The sequence below is a fragment of the Megalopta genalis genome, chromosome 2, assembly GCF_051020955.1.
Source record: "Megalopta genalis isolate 19385.01 chromosome 2, iyMegGena1_principal, whole genome shotgun sequence".
Taxonomy (NCBI): Eukaryota; Metazoa; Arthropoda; class Insecta; order Hymenoptera; family Halictidae; genus Megalopta; species Megalopta genalis.
The window spans coordinates 10,318,718-10,336,108 of record NC_135014.1 but is presented as its reverse complement, the minus strand read 5'-3'; the positions used below and the strand labels follow the sequence as shown (position 1 = coordinate 10,336,108).

Genomic DNA, 17,391 nt, shown 5'->3' with positions numbered 1-17,391 from the left:
ATATCGCGACAATTGTTTTAAGGTTTGATTAAAAACCTTAAAAGGATATAACGATACAAGGATATAAATGATATGAAAACAATCATATCACAGAAGCGAAACTCCCGCGTTTTTTCAAAACCGCAGATTTACAATAGGCATGAGGGAAGTAGTGATCTGGCAAATTGACGCCGGAACTTTGCAATACAATATATCGATACAATAAGAAATTTAAAAGGCGATAATATTTCGAACATAATAATATGTACATATACATATATTGCAGGGGCTTCGCTTGAAAAGTACATATACAACTTCAAGATCTTAATTTTACTTAAAAAATTATTTTTATCGTATCACATATTCAATTAATATTGAAAGCACGTATAATGATATGCATGTGGTCCGAATATGTATTGTAAAAAAGTGCAGCTATATTCAAGAAACACTATTACCGTACATATGCGCACTGGAAGTTTGTTCTCGCAAATGTTGAAGTTTTCATTCTATAAGACTACTTTGCAATCAAAGTTCAAGATTGAGAACACGAATGTACATATTACAATCATTACAGTGTACATTACAATTTAAGTTCCGGCTGAATTTCACATTTATTAGACTGTGATTGGCTTGTGTTACATTCGTTTCGATTTATTGCACTCAGAACGCACTTCTGACTTCTTCACAAGAAATCTGCATAAATTAAAATATGACATTTACATGAAAGTTGCTGAGTTAATATTCGAAAGTATTTAAAAAGAACTTATTAATATGTGTACTTCGGTTAAAAATAAGGTAATTTAATATATCTATCATTTGTGTATGTACACAGAAATAGAAATGTATGTAAGAAGATTTTCGGTGAAACTACTTTTAGCTTTCTTATTAACAAAATGATTTAACTGCACTTTATTTTACAGGAAGATGACGATACGTGTAAAGATGTATTGGAAATGTCGAGAAAGGTATCGCTGGATTGTTTAAAATGGCTATTTGTTCAGGTGCATATGATATTCGATTTTTTAGTGGACATACTTTTTGGGTTTTACTATGATAGTAAAGCACAGAAAGTGCCACCAGTAAAAAATGATTTATTGTTACTAAGTGCAACAGAATTAGCTGATAAAATCAGGTATCTAATATAACTCAGTATTTTAATCTAACCAGTTAAAAGTTAATGAAACTATAGTTTACGTGGTATTAATTTAGGACGAAAAAGATGACATCCTTGGAAGTTGTCACAGCATTTATAGAACGAGCAAAAGAAGTAAACGGATTAATAAATGCTGTTGTGGAAGACAGATTTTCTGATGCTTTAGAAGAAGCTAAGGAAGTAGACAAACTGTTAGAGAAATCTCAGAATGTTGATGAAATAAAGAAAGAAAAACCTTTCTTAGGGGTTCCCTTTACTACAAAAGAAAGCAATGAAGCCAAAGGTAACTTTAGATTGTTATGTATCCAATATTACAAGAATATCTTCACTGAATTATATTGATTATTTTTAGTATAATTCGTGATAATTGTAGTATGCTTCATATAATCCAGGTATGCTTCATACAATGGGTTTAACAAACAGACGTGATTATCGCTCTCCCGAAGATGCAACAGTGGTAAATTTAGTGAAAAAGGCAGGTGGAATTTTGATAGCAAAAACAAATATTCCTGAATTGAATTTATGGACAGAATCGAGAAATAATTTGTATGGACAAACTTGCAATCCCTACAATACTACCAGGAATGTTGGAGGAAGTAGTGGTGGAGAAGCAGCAATAACTGCTGCTTGTGGAACTGCAATATCTATTGGTAGTGACATCGGTGGTTCCACTAGAATGCCAGCATTTTTTAATGGAGTTTTTGGACACAAACCAACTGAAGGTATCAATATTTTACTTTCTTTATAAATCTATATGGAGTACTTATATGAATATTTGCAGGTTTAACGCCATTAAAAGGTGTTGGACTCAGAAAAGTGGATTATTCCAATTCAATGGCAGAAGCAGGCCCAATTTGTAAAAAGGCAGAAGATTTAGCACCTTTTCTAAAAGTTTTAATTGGGGAGAAAGTATCTCTTTTACAGCTTGATACATCGGTAGATATAAAAAAGCTGAAATTTTTTTATCAAGAAAGTTCAGGCGATTTAAGAGCAAGTAAAGTAGATTCTGAAATGAAGACTGCCCTTCTGAAAGCTGTATATCACTTGAAGGAAGTTACTGGCTCTGCGACAAAAGTGAATATCGTATCATTAAGTAAATAAACTTTTACAGTTATTTATTAATTATATTGTATTAATCTAATCCTTAATCAATCACAGATTAGAATACCCGGCTCTGAATACAGTTATCGCTTATGGAGATTTTGGATGTCTGAAGAAAACTTAGATTTCAAACTGAGTATAACGAATGGACAGGTAACTTAGATAAATATAATAGCAGATATGCACTTACGCACTATATTTAAAAATTATTTCTTACTTTTAGTACCGTGCACGCGCAGTTTCAGAGATCTATAAATTACTAACTGGAAAGTGTGAATTGACACTAGCAGCAATAATGAAGTTGATAGATGAAGATTTATTACCAAAAGATAATCCTGTATGGGCAAAGAATGTAACTGCAAACATGAAGAAATATTTGTTGGTAAGTATTCACAGTTTGAATGTGTTGGCGTATTTAAAAACGTATGTAAACGATGACTTCCATGTTTTATTTTAGGACAAGTTAGGAGATGATGGAGTTTTGCTTTACCCATCTTCACCATTCCCAGCCAGCTATCATTACACCGCTTATTTGAGACCTTTTAATTTCGGATATTGGTGTCTCTTCAACATTCTTAGGCTACCAACCTGTCAAGTACCACTTGGATTAGACAAAGATGGATTACCTGTTGGAGTACAGGTAAGACAGTTACCTTCTTTAATTGCAAAACACTACAAGTAAAAGCTGTAAGTATAATATTATTAAAATTAATATTTAGGTTGTAGCAGCTCCGTATAACGATCATTTATGTTTGGCTGTGGCACAAGAATTGGAGAAAGCGTTCGGTGGTTGGGTACAGCCTGCTTAGACACGAAAAGTATGAACTTTATGATTCATTTTCCTATGTTAAATATACATTGTGGTATTAGGTGGGTTAGGCATTATTAATAACATAATCGTACTATTACTATTCAGAATTTTTTAATTTATTTTTTATATCAGTTAACAGTTGAAAGTAAGTAGCTGTTAACTGTGTAGCCTTAAGGTGTAATTAACTTTCTTGATATAAATGGATCTTTAACAATCTACTTTTGATTTGCTATTAGAGAGGTGTTATAAATAAAATCCTCACGAACAGTAAATTATAATAGAAAACACGGGCACTTTATTAAAAATAAATACACCTTATCCTCATATTAAAACATAAACAGTTAATAGTAAATTCGCAGGGAAAAGAAAGAATTGATTTTGTTATTTTCGATTATAGTTTTCATCTTCTGTTGAAAAAGAAAAAAAATCGTACCTTCTGCTTTACACTCTCATAAAGAAATTGATTATTTTCATCAGATTTAATTGCCACTCTGTCGTAAACGATCTGTAGACACATTTTTAGGTGAGAACAGCTAATGCTAGAATTGTAGAAAGTTAGTTCTTCTATGATAAAAAATTTTACTTAATATGTCAAAAACTCCAATTTGTACATTAGTTTGCATGTAGAACACTTTTGTTAGGCGCTGTAAGGGAAATTTCGATTTATTTTTATAATAAACTTGTTCTAATATGTAATAAAAAAATCTTTTCTATTTTCACTTTGTTTCTTTTATAGAATTATTACTTGTTTCGATGTATTTGTGTAATAACATAAATTGAATAAGTAAACAAATATTGCAAGTCCTACTGATTGCGACGCCGACGCCTACACCACTTCGTCAGAATGATATAGAGTTCCATCGGACAGGTTTCAAAAGGATGCAACAGCATAGCTACTTTTATGTCTCCATCAGGGAACATATTTCGCAAGAACAATGCTGCTTTTATTCTTTCTTTCACCAGTTCTCTTCTTGCATCCTCATCCCAACCCCATGGAATCAACCAGGATTCCACCCCCAAGTAATCCTCTGGATCCGATGTTAATTCCGTTTTCGATCCCAATTCTGAATCCAATCTCGAAGCTGTATTAGAATTGTTGTATGACAGAGCTTGATAGGAATCTGGCGCCGAAGCAATACGTGTTGCATGTTCGTGACACTGCCTTGCATCTAAGAGATCACGACTGTTGCGACATAAGAAAATATAAGAAAAATTCAACCTTCTTTCAAGTATCGAAACAAGCGAAGAAATAGCAAAAGCTTACTTTGCGCCGACTCTGTAAGGTAATTCATTACTGTAATGTTTAGTTAGAGGTCTGTGTTGCCATCTGGAAGAAGCCGCTGCTGTTGATTGCAATGGTGTACCGGTCTGAGAAGCTTGTTGACGCTGCATCAGCTGACAAAGTCTAGGATCATAGACTGGATTCAAAGTTAACTGTCTTTCAAGTTGCCTGTGTAAATTAGGATGTTCTACGTTCAATTTACTTTCTCGGTTAAACATTCCAGTTAAACCTAGCAATCATTAATGATATATTAGATTATGGTTGCAATAAAAATACGATGGGTTTAATAAATATAAATAAAGATGATCGCAAGAGACTGTTACTTTGTGAATTTGTCGGCAATGCTTGAGTTCCGTGCGAGCCAGAAATTACCGGTTGTTCAACAGCAACATTTTCTGCGGATTTACTCTTTGTAACTGATACTATCGGCTGGATACTATTAGTCACCGTCGATCTGCTTTTACAAAGTGGTTGATGCGTTTTAAGAGATCTACTACTCGGCGAAGAAAGATTCGAAATGGAATTTCTCGCTTGAAGATGTTTTTGCACATGTTCTACTAATTTTTCTGTGACCGATTTCTGTGGATGAGGACCCCTTTCCGGATGTTGAAATTTGCATTTATTTCCGTACGTGCACTTCTGTAAGAAACGTTTCATTTTTTTCGATTTAACACTATTTGTATCTAACTTAAATATGTTATCATTTTCACGTACTTTCGCATATGGACAAAGTGGAGCTGGATCTGGCTTTTTTGGGAAGGTTCTCAAAAAGTTCTCTAAAGTAGGTCCGTTTCTACCTAACGGATCATCTGGAGGCATGAAACGATCGTTTACAAACGTGTACATTAAGATTCGTTCTTCTACGACCTTCCGAAATTCAAGATTCTCTTGCGCTAGATCTCTATAATTATCGTTGCTTACGACAATGCCATCAGTCTCCGCCGCCAACTTCAAAATATAACGATCATCGTAACAAACCATTCTCTTGCCACCAACTAATCTGAAATGAACAGGTAAAAGCTCTACATCAAGAATGTTTTGCTTTTATTAGAAAATAATGATTCGCAAACCGTGGTATACACAAACCTAGAAGGCGTGAAAACGAGCAAACGATCCCGTTCTAACTCCCCGAGAATTTCTTGATCGACGATTGGATTATCAATTTTAGAGGCCTCTTTTCTCCATTTCGGTACAAACACGGTAATTTCTCTGTGTCCCCTTGCTTTGAACCAATCCACGCAAATCTTAATTCCTCTGCACGAAAATACTTCTTTGTTTCCATGACTCATCGCCACGTTGCTTCCATCTATCACGATTGGTCTAAGTCTGCTCGTACACCTGGTGACAGTATCCTCATTGGTCAAATGCATTTCTGAAACAATACCAGATTCCTCCAACATATCATCTGATTTTTGTAAACTGCTGGCCCCAAGTTTTATCAACTCGGCTAATAAATCATTCTGCTCCGGATCTGGACCTAATTTTTCCATTGCTATTTGCACCAGACGCTCTGTGTATCCAAGTTTTAGTGCAAACTCAACCCTGGCTGTATATCCTACAAAAAATATTCAGTAGTTTCAGATTACATCAGTACAAAAATTATATTAATGTCATACCAGGACTTCGATTAGGTGGACTCCCTGTTGTTACATATTCAGCATATTCTGCTGCCAGAGTATCAGAAGAAGTCCTCGATAAATCGGAATGACTTGATGCAGATACCTACGATGAAAAATCAAATTAAACATTACACATATCACTGTCAAATTATATATCACTGTATCAAATTATGTATATATCACTGATATATGTTATATATCACTGTATCAAATTACACATATCACTGTAAGTTACAAGTTGAATATTTTTTTCTCTTGTTTCGGTAATTTTGCATAATCCTTTTTTTTACGACACCTGTAGATCTAGTTTTGAATGTGCTGCCTTAGCGGATGGAATTAGGTCTTCAACATCATAGTCGCTATCATAAGAAGAATCTTCTGCGTCCGCGATGCTTCCGATTTCCAAAGCCGTGCAGTCCACGAATCTCTGCAAATTAAAGAAAGTTATAGGCATGTCATAATTATCGTCGCCCTTATTAACTAATGCTTATTCGCTCTTAATCTCTTAGCTACGACTAAAATTTTGAATACCCGACATTAATAGCGGTGGATTGAATGACCGACTCGTTCGTGTTTCACTCTCGGAATCGGTCGCGGAGTTTTCGCCGATCTTCATTTCTTTCTTAGACCATGTAATTATTGTTAAATAACGCTTCGCGATTATGTATTTTCGAACGTTCTTACACAGTTTCGAAATCTGTGACGCGGCATGATCGTAATTTTGCAGTATTCACGACAGAGTGAGCCACTATAGTAGTGTACCATTCAAAAAGCTAATATACGCGAGATAGCCGCTATACATAGTGGTGTACAGTAGCTAATTGTAAGAGGTTGATAAAGTAACCTAATGACTGGTAAATAAAACTAACTAACTCAGTTATAAACTAAAGATGACACAGGAGCAAGCATACTAGATACACTAGGGAACTACTAGACTACCCGACCTTATCGACACTGATTGTTATAACACCTTTCGTATTCGTTCGTCAACGCAGGTATAAGTTATTTGAATATTACATAAAACAATACTATAATCGCTGTCTTATTTCTTTAAAATATAACGTTGGAGATCATTCTTATACAAGGCGCGATACATTAAAGGACATTTTACAGAATTCAAGGTAAACGTATAAAATATTTGTGCAATATGGCTAAGTATATTGAGATTAGAAATCGACGTATTCTATGCATTCTAAATTTCTTTCTTTCATTTACTCGAAGAATTGAATATGTTTATTAGAAACAAGTATCGATACAAGAAGGGTTCGGTAAACGTGTAAACGACATACTTCTCAGGGAAGAACAGTCGGCTTTAGTGGAGAAAGTTTTAAGAACAGCGATTCCTTAGCCGGAAGTGACAAATTTCTAGAAGAAAGTTTATTATCAACTTTCTCTCGCCGCTGAAATTCAATTGTTTAAACATTATATGCTACGCCAGCTGTGTCATTTGATTCCGACCAGAAAAATGAATCGACGGTTATGTACAGTTATTCGGGTTTCTCTTGAGAACATGGCTGAAATTCGAGATGCTCAATGACCTAATGCATATGTTGATCCTAGACACATCTAGAAACATTTTCGGTTTTCATGAAAATGTTATACCGATCGAGAAGAGGCTTTCAAAATGTTTGCTAAAGAAGTTTAGCGCTACATTGTCGCAAGGGGGTGCGGTCGAATGAAAAAAAAACGATTCATCACGAATCACGGTGCAACTGGAAAAATTTTCTCGATGATTGCGAGTCTCGAAGATTTTGTTGTTAATGTCAGTTGAACACTTGAATTATTTCGAATGGAGTTAGAAACAAAAGATGAACCATTTACGCGCAACAGGTGTGCAGCAAGCAAGACTAATCTTATATCTACAAACAAAATAGAGAAAGTAACGACATTACCCTTTCTTTTTGCAGGCTGTTTTTATTCTGAAGAACAGAATTTCGGAATATTTTATTGTCGAAAAACGTAAATGACTTGCTATCGAAATAACATCTAAAACCATTGAACGTTTTCAAGCATTCGTAAAAGTTTGCGCCGCTTTGAAGAATGTGAAAGTTGTTACGCAAAAAAGTCATTGCTAATAATCCCTTTGAAATGAGAACCGGAGGCACGCGTAACGCGATTGAAAAATTTGTCAAAAACGATATGTTAACGATATAAGAGGAAAATGTCGTTGGTTAATTCTCTACGAATAAAATACGTTTTTGATCGGTTACATTACCGAAGGTTTGATCATGCATCTTATCGCAATACACGCGATCAAATGGAACTTTAAAATCGTATTATAATTGATTTCGTATATCGTCTCTATAATTTTTTACGAACTCTAGTATCCGTACAACATTTTCGACATGTAAAATTGAATGAATGGTCTCTGTATAATTGTAACAGACATTTTTACACCTGACAAGTGTGCGATACAATTTCAGTTGTTCTAGAAAATCGACTGTTCCATTTCATTTGACTGTTCTTGAAACATAGAACAAACCAAAAGAAATAGTATCGAAAGAACGTTCGTCCCGTAGAATTATCTTCTACATTAGACAAAATGGGAGTACAGTTTCTTTCGACAAAACTATATAAACGTACACGTACTTAACCTCATTTTATTGGTTTCAGGGTACAAGTGAAAAGAATCGATAAAAAGTACTCACCTTTCCGGCGACAGTCATATCTCGTTCCACTAATCGCAATCGATCGTATCCTTTCGCGTCCAAAGACCTTCTCGAATCCGAACAAACACCACTATGTACACAAATCACACATGCATGTGCGCGCACGTACGCATCCACACGCACACATACAGCCACGGTATGTAAATACGAAGGAGGAGGAGAAGAAAGACAGACTGAGAGCAAGTAGCTTTCACAAATACATTCTAGGTTTCGATCGGGAAGCACGCATCAATCGATATCGATTTTTGGAAACGGAACGGCAAACCGGAAGAGTCAATGGTTACCCGATAATGTGTCCGTTTCGGCGGAGGAGATAGGCGAGTCTGAAGCGCACTTCCGGGATATTCCGTTAGATCCTGGAACGGTATCGATGCTCGGAGAAAAGCAGGACAGACTCGTTACGACTACTCGCGACGACGGCCGACCAGTGAATGGAGCGAACGAGAGCTGCGACGTCATTATCCTCACCGATATCGAATACGCTCTCCAAGCAATGTCGTCACGCGCACCGATAGCCACGAGTCGGCCAACAAACTATGGTCACATTGCACACAACCATACTGATGGCTTAAATAGCAGGGTAAGTTTTTCTACATCGTTTCACCTTCAAAATTATTCGATTTATAACATACTTGGAACGACGTGTTAGAACATGTCAACCGTTAAATCGTATGGGTGACAAGTAAAACAGAATTCGTTTTAAACTTGTTGAAATTGCGTATTAGTTTTGTATTTACCGACGCTCAACGACTTGAAAAATCATTGATATGAACATTATTTGTTAACCAATCTTTATTTTACAATGAAACGTTTTAGAGATATACATAGAATGCATAATATAGGGTTATGTTGAAACGTACTTCGTTAGGAGACTTTAAATTTACCGCGCAATCGTATTGTGTACCGTGACAAATTCCAATTTTTGTTGTCTGTATCTCTGTGTCGTGTTTCGTCAGTAACGTCGGACAAGATACTTACCTTTGTGCGATATTTTGAAACGTCACAGGATACGTGAAAGAAAACAACATGGCGAGAAGACTATTACGTACGATGAGACGCAGCGTTTCGATTTACATATTCTGAGAATTCAGGCGGAATTATAAGATTTTCGTCTCTGTAAGTGATCTTATCGTAAGTACAATTTCAGAAATTGTGTATATTGTACATTAATTCGTGAAATCGTCGTGCGTGCATGATACGGTGTATGGAAAGGTTCGGTTGCATTTCAAATTCGTACCAAAACGTCACAGGGGAATTCTCACGATTCAATGCGCATAATGTAGTCCCCAGTTTAATAGCCAGAGGGCAATCCAAACCAGTAGAAACTCGTATGGGTTATATGGCGTTCATGATTTCGTGGTATCACGGCATGTATGTAGAGGGAAATGAACCCATGGCACGGACTTACTGTACATACATATTTTGTTCTACGGTGTCGTCGTAACAATGAATGCAGCACATTGTCAGCCCTGTTTATTCACGATTTCGATGATTCGCGAATGTGTTTGTGACTAACATTACGGAGCATCAATTCTATAAGCAATAGTACCGTAATTTTTTTATGTATTACTTTCTTTAATTTATTTTATATATTTATTACAGAATTTTGTAATTTCGCCATAACATTTGCGAAAGTAGTGAAACAAAAAGTACAGTAAGTTATAGTATGTATTATCGTCAAGGGGTCGTTTTGGTAAACTCGACACATTTTCTGGGAGTATGCTTTGCTAACTTTACGTTTTTCTTTTGTTTACTAAGGCCCTTGGTGGAAAAACAAAAGCAAGAAACTATTGTAACAATTGAATTCGATGCTATTTAAAACAATTCACGATGAGTAAAAAACGTACTAGACAGCCAGACGCAAATGAAGAGCTAGTCGAAGGATCAACCGATTCTTGCGATGAGTCCAGCATTACAGGTTAGAAAATCCATCTATTAAGAATAAATCAATTTTTCTTACGAAAATTACTGTTATCAACACGATGAAAGTAGACAAATATCTTATAATAAATTAAATGTATATTTAGTTATTTTATGATTACTTTATAATTTCCTGTAATACTCTGCACCATGTGACAACCAGGGATTGAAAAGATTCCGAAAATAACTGTTTCAAAGTGTTAGATATCGGTTCTGACTGAAACAGTTATGGAAAACCGAAAAAGTTTCATAATAGTTATGAGGTATATCGGTTCTGATTTATGTCGCTTTCGGTTTCGCTTTTTAAGAACCGACAAATCGGTTCTATAACTGTTATTTTTCGGTTCTGGATTTTGATTATGCATTTCGACTATGCATTTTGGTTATATTTCAAATTTAAAGCTTTACATTTACACAATATACATGCAATATACATTTTACTTCTACAATCCCAAACACTTATGCATAAGTTTTAAATGTATGTGTATTATATATGTAGTAACTTATAATTAGACTGTGGATTTCATTCATTTATAGGTATATGTATAGGTGAAACATAGAATAGTGATAAAATTGAAAGAAATTAAAAATGTGGGTATGTTAATTACAACTTATTAAAATTATTTAAGAAAGAAACAAGATTGCATTTGACTCCTACGTCTTGCAATTGATGCTTACTTTTGAACGCTATTTTGCTTTCAGTCAATTTATGGTAGAGTCATAGGATTGCATAGCCTCTTAAGTATCGGGCATCTCGAAGTTATGCGGATATTTTATGGGATGCATTCGTTGACACATATTTAGAGTCGTAGTTTATCAGTAATACAAAGAATTTCAGAATCCATATTTTTAATCTACAAAGAAAATACAATATATTTGTTACGTGAAATAGAATTAGAACTGAAAAATAACAGTTACAGAATCAATATAATAACGGTTTTGAAGAACCAAAACTGAAACTGATATAAGCCAGAACCAATAACAGTTATGAGAACATTTTTGTTATTCATAACTGTTTTCAATCCTTGGTGACAACATCAAATTTCTATTCAATTATACGCTATTCAGCATTATTCAAATATCATAATGTAAGGATGATTCTAGAAATGCAATTTATAATATGGAATTGTTTGACAAGTTCATTACAATCTAAAAATTTTTTAAGAAAGTTTTTAAGGTCCACATTTTTATAGGTAATAAATGTCCACATATTGCAAAAGCAGTAAACTATAACAAAATTAAGAGGCTTATTAGTAAAGTGGGTATCACTATGGAATGCTCAGATTGTAAACAAAATAAAAGCATCTCTTTACAAATAAATGAGGAGGTATTTCTATTGTAAATTAAATAAAAATATTGTTTCAACATTAATACATTTTGTTGAAGAATGTTAATAATTTCAGGAGTCCACAGGAAGTTCTACAACATTGATTTGTTTAGTGTGTGGTCATCGAGGTTGTAAAGTCGAGGAATATGGACATGCTCTGCAACATTTTAAGACACCTCATAGCGATTGTCATTGTATTGTTGTTAACACACGTTCTTGGAACGTTTGGTGTCATGACTGTGAGGCAAACATTCCTATTAGCCATAGGTACCTATAAAAAGAAATAATAAGTAAAATAATATTACACATGTATAAAAATTAAGCAGTCTTTGCCATTGTTAGAATATATCTTATTTGTGGCTGATTAGCATAGGATTGAATTATATAATCGAAAAATTTGTAGGAATAAACTCCAAGAGACAGTGGAACTTATAAAACAGGCTATCATAGTGAAACGAGTTTCATCGCAAACTAATACAACGTTATCCTACTTGTGGGAGGGCGCTGTAAATACAGATGTACAGGAAGAAAAAGCTTTACACAATCTTCCTAAAGTTGGGGTATGTTTGTTTTGTAATGCTAACTGTAACATATATTTTAGACTAATGAAATTGTATTCTCATAGGGGTTAATGAATTTGGGAAACACTTGTTTCTTCAATGCAGTTTTACAATGTCTAGCACAGACGCCATTCTTAGTAAAAGTTCTCAGTGATCTACGTCTTCCTGGACAAAAAATTGTTCTACCAGGAGGAAAACATAAGCCTGCCGGTAGCTCGGAAGAATTCGATATAGTAAGTTAGAATAAAAACTATCAATTATCAATTTATGAAGACGGCAAGTAAATAATTATATAATTGTTTCAGACACCCATAGAGGGCACCTTAGAAGGTTGGGGCAATTTTACTTCGGTTTTACATGCAACACTAGTTGAAATGCAAAATTCTGATGGACAGAAATGTTATTGTCCATCAGAATTGTTGAACTCGTTTAAAAAGAAACAAATGCAATGTATGGACGGAGGTCAACATGATTCGCATGAACTTCTTAGGCACCTTTTAGAGCTAGTTAGAAACGAGGATCTTAAGGTAAGATTTTTTTCTCTTTCAAAAATATTGTTTGACGTCAATGAATGAACTCAACATTTTCTTTGCCTGACAAATTTATATGCGAATGTAAAAATGTGTTTCCTATAACATTTAGAGATATCAGTTAGTAATTTTGAAAGCAATTGGTTTAAATGAAAAAACGAACCCGGAAGAAGTAGAAAAGTGTCTGAAGTCCTGCGTAAAATTCTACGGGAATCAGGCAAGCGCGAGATTACTTGGACCGGAACCAGTTTTTTGTGGAGTGTTGGTTTCTACTTTGGAATGTCTCGACTGTCATCATACTTCGCAGAGTACAGAGCCTTTCCTAGATCTAAGCTTGCCAGTAATGGCAGACAAACCGCAACCACCAATTGTAAAGTATGAGGCTTTTTTTCGAATATCAATTACATAAATTAACAACACAGAGTTCATTAAAATAAAATTGGTTCTTGTCTTGTATTAGATGTACTTACTGCTAGCAGATTGTATGATAATCCTTTTTTCATTTAAGAAGAAAGAACAGTGGTTACGAAGATGCCTTTGATATGCTGGGAAATATGATCTCTCGCGCATCTACGAAATCCCAATTAAAGAAGGAAAAGAAACCAGCCCGGAAAAATCGAAGAAGTAAAAGACAAGAGTCTTGTGACTATAGCAACGATACATCTAACAAAAGTAACATCATTGAAGAAAACAACGGCAGCATAATTGAACCAGGTATCGTTTATTATTACTATATTTCATCATCCAATAGTTCTAATTTGATTTCATTAAGAATTTCACATCTCTTTACAGAGGAGGAGAGCGATGCGGATGTAGAAGACAATGCAGAAACAGAAGCTTTTCCTCCAGAGGTCGGTGAATCTGGTTACAGCTCAGAGAAACAGTCCACTTTAGCTAGTCCCGCTTCTCCTGCGACTGATCCAGTAAAAGCCGACGAGACCATGAACGAAATGGCATTAGATAATTCTTTACAATTCAGTCCGATAAACAATCTTCCACCAAATCAAGACTTCTTTAAAACAAATTCGTTACATAGGTATGTTAATTGCGAAGAAGAAAAGCAAAGAAAACTATTGCTTCCCTTCGATTAATTCTTTCCAGCTTGATGATATTTACTTTGTTTTTCTAGTCCACATTCAACGGACATGAATATAAAAGATTTATCACAGGTGAAAGCTCGAGATAGATTAAATAACTGCGACAGCCCGGTAAATGAGGCTGGAATGCAGAGTGAATATTTTATGTCGTCTTCGTTAACGGTGAATCCGGATTTAACCAGTCCAGAAGGACCGTCAACTGTTAGCTTGAGCTCAGCCACGTCAAAAGAAAGTTCCTGTAGTCCTACTCTCGCTTTCAAAAACGCTAGTAAAAACGTTATGGATAATTATTTTGAATCAACTGCTCATAATGAACAGGAAAATGCTGCATATAATCAGCGGTACGTTTTATATTTCCTGTTAATAAAAATTATAGTATATGATTAATTTATTTTTAAACGGTAGCTGGGGAAGAAGAAATGCGGTGGAATACTCGAACGAGATCTGCAATGGTGTTAACGGCATTTCTTCTGGAATTTCGAAAATGGGTCTTGGTTGTCAATCATCACCTATCAGATATCCTACCAATGAAGGAGAGTGTTCAATAATGTCATGCTTAAATCAGTTCACTGCTTTAGAATTAATGAGGGGCAGCAATAAAGTTAGCTGCGAAGCTTGCACTGCAAGGGAGAGAAAAGTATACCTATCTTGTTTGCAGTTTGAATTATTTTAGCATTTACTGCATATCCAAGCGAGGGCATTCTGTTGTTTCAGGTGAAAGAAAACTGTAAAATGATCTGTACACCGAGTACGAAGCAGTACTTGATATCTCGAGTACCTGCAGTCTTGATACTCCATCTAAAACGATTCCAAGCACAACGAATAGATTTTCGGAAAGTGACGAGGGAAGTTTCGTTTCAAACAACACTAGATCTATCACCCATTTGTAAGAATCATAAGAAACCTAAACTATATTCACTTTATGGAGTCGTTGAACACAGAGGAACTATTCATGGTGGACATTACGTTGCTTATGTAAAGGTAATTGTTCAGTTTAGGTATAATAAATTATAGATTCAATTTTAACAAAGATTGAATTTTGATTTTTGTATGTAATTCTTAAATCTAAGTACGTTTGCATATCCATAGTAGTATTAGAGTACATTATATTCATGTTTATTACAAGGTCAGTTTTCCGTAGATTTAAATGTACTTACGTGATTAGTAAATAAAAGTTGAAGTATTTTATAACTTATAAGTATACTATTTTTGCAGTCACGAATGCCATTGGCATCGGATGATCCCAGATGGTCATTCTTGCCAACCAATGATACACAAGAGACTGAGGAGAATTCTGAGAGTGAAGATTCTGCGAGCGAAGACGGCGTAGCTGCGTGTCCTCCAATTTCTGTGGAACCTCCTCCAGGGAAATGGTATTACGTTTCCGATTCTAAGTACGTACTTTTAAAATATTTTTACGTTGAATTCATTGCTTTCAATAATTTAAGGTAATAAATACGCGAACACAGTGATCAAAATGCACTTACACATATATAAATGACCAATTTTTATAACATACTAGTAGTTGCTTCAATGCTGACAAATCTTGTTGAACGGCTAACAATTTTGTCTTATTTAATATTATGGATGCTCTGAAATTTGATACTGATAGTGCATCTGCAACAATATTTTAAGTTATTTATTTCATCGGATAAAATAAGATATATTCTGTGCTAGGACGAAAACTTATAAAAATTTCTCTTATAGAGTAACGGAAGTCGACGAAGACACCGTACGGCGAAGTCAAGCTTACCTTCTCTTTTACGAAAGATATTACTGAATTATGTTCTATAAAAGTAACTGGAATATCGAGCGTGCAAAATTATAATTTTAGAACAAAGTAAAAGATCTCAAGCTAATAAATAGAACCTCGATTATTTGAACTAATTTCGAACAATGCAGAAACAATGATTTTTAATGCAGTATTTTATATTGAAATTTTATCTATATTTATTCATCAGAGATCCGGTTCTCATTGTACAATTCTACAAAGTGTTTTAATTACTTTGACATCTCCATTATCTTGAATTATAACCAACGAAATTGATTTATAGTTAAAAAACTATATATATCATAATTTTTGCTCCCTTACTTTCTTCAAAGAGTCAGATTTGAAAAGATAAAGAGATATTGAAAGAAATGGAGACGTTAAAGTTGTTGAAATAAGATAGACGACTTGAGTCTAAACTAATAATGTCACTCTATTAACACAGTTTTATTTCTTACTTTTTAAAAGGCTACTTCGGTCTCTATTTCATAAGTTTACTGTTTGAGATACTACTTGAATGTATTTATTTTACACAATATTTAAAATGTTAGCAGAGATAATATGCTGTAAAATGAAATTGCTTCAAATAAAAGTGGCTACAGATCTAAAATGGAGTATATAATATAATGTTTCAACGAAATACTGAATATTAGTGTTTAAAAAGTTAAAAAATTCAACCTACTTGTGATCGGAACAATATCTAAAAGTTCATAGTTTACAGGGGTGTGAAAAAAAATTTCTCAAATCATTACTATCGATGAAGTTTTATTGAATTTGATCAGCATCAATAATAAATAAAGTTTACTCTCGGTTACATCGTACATTTTTGTGCAAATATTATTCAACTGATTGAAACTGCTTTTTGTACTCTGAACAATTTTGTATAAATATATTATAATGTAACACTCAAAAGCGGTGTAAATTTAAACATACATGAACAGTGAAAGTAACAGTAAATCTTATTCTAACAAGTAATTAACAAATAAATATCAGTTATAGGGATTTTGAAATAATTCTTGTGATTTATTCTCAGTCGATGGATTAGAAATTTAATTTCACTGAGGTCGCATTTGAATTTAAAAAAGTATTTATGATGATGAGATACTAGAATGTCCTAACATTTACATGTTCTAATTGCATTTACAGTAATAAATTATCTTGAAGTACAAGACACTTGAGTTTTTTCATTTCTGAACGTGTTATGCAGGGAAAAAACCTGCAAAATTTAATTAATTTTAACAGGTTGAACCTCGAAAACCAAATTGAGACAGACTTGTACATGGTTTTTGTACACTTTAACCCTTTTATTTACAGATTAAAAAATATAATACAAAGCTGCTTAGTATATATAGTTACCAAAAAACACAATGAAATATTTATTAACATTGCCTCTAAAGCTTTTTCCACTTATTCTGGATAGAAATATTAGAAGAAACATTGAGAGTCGTGTTGATTTTTTTACATAGACATAAATTATGATGTTACAAAAATTAGTTAAATAGTATATACCATATCTACAATGTATATACATTATACATGATACTGAAAAAGCTCTTTGATCAATTGAAATGGAAT

The 17,391-nt window shown here is 34.1% G+C and overlaps 3 protein-coding genes across 10 annotated transcripts; 2 read left to right on the top strand and 1 right to left on the bottom strand.

Annotated features, from left to right (window-relative positions):
• The first annotated feature begins 493 nt into the window (after positions 1–493).
• Positions 494–3,763, top strand: LOC117226594 (fatty-acid amide hydrolase 2). Its single transcript, XM_033481115.2, has 9 exons — positions 494–774; positions 900–1,111; positions 1,189–1,415; positions 1,525–1,854; positions 1,914–2,206; positions 2,291–2,386; positions 2,457–2,615; positions 2,691–2,873; positions 2,953–3,763. Exons 1-9 carry the CDS (start codon positions 751–753, stop codon positions 3,040–3,042), a joined length of 1,614 nt encoding a protein of 537 aa, XP_033337006.2. The 5' UTR covers positions 494–750; the 3' UTR covers positions 3,043–3,763.
• Positions 3,317–9,038, bottom strand: Regnase-1 (zinc finger CCCH-type containing protein regnase 1). Its single transcript, XM_033481201.2, has 9 exons — positions 8,899–9,038; positions 8,594–8,660; positions 6,241–6,372; positions 5,943–6,048; positions 5,413–5,881; positions 5,041–5,326; positions 4,650–4,965; positions 4,309–4,555; positions 3,317–4,227 (listed from the first exon to the last, which is right to left on the bottom strand). The coding sequence occupies exons 2-9, from the start codon at positions 8,609–8,611 to the stop codon at positions 3,849–3,851; spliced, it is 1,953 nt and encodes a 650-aa protein (XP_033337092.2). The 5' UTR covers positions 8,612–8,660; positions 8,899–9,038; the 3' UTR covers positions 3,317–3,848.
• A 17-nt stretch (positions 9,039–9,055) lies between these two features.
• Positions 9,056–16,987, top strand: Usp16-45 (ubiquitin specific protease 16/45). Of its 8 annotated transcripts, none has more exons than XM_076518322.1 (17): positions 9,056–9,194; positions 9,621–9,730; positions 10,217–10,268; positions 10,373–10,532; positions 11,728–11,861; positions 11,938–12,128; positions 12,265–12,421; positions 12,487–12,654; positions 12,727–12,948; positions 13,064–13,326; positions 13,460–13,665; positions 13,744–13,987; positions 14,081–14,389; positions 14,454–14,685; positions 14,763–15,029; positions 15,264–15,442; positions 15,756–16,987. In XM_076518322.1, exons 4-17 carry the CDS (start codon positions 10,445–10,447, stop codon positions 15,826–15,828), a joined length of 2,733 nt encoding a protein of 910 aa, XP_076374437.1. In that variant the 5' UTR covers positions 9,056–9,194; positions 9,621–9,730; positions 10,217–10,268; positions 10,373–10,444; the 3' UTR covers positions 15,829–16,987. The 8 variants fall into 8 exon arrangements, with proteins under 8 accessions (XP_076374437.1, XP_033336991.2, XP_033336990.2 ...); XM_033481100.2 differs by having other exon boundaries at positions 10,217–10,278; XM_033481099.2 differs by having other exon boundaries at positions 9,621–9,745.
• Positions 16,988–17,391: the final 404 nt, after the last annotated feature.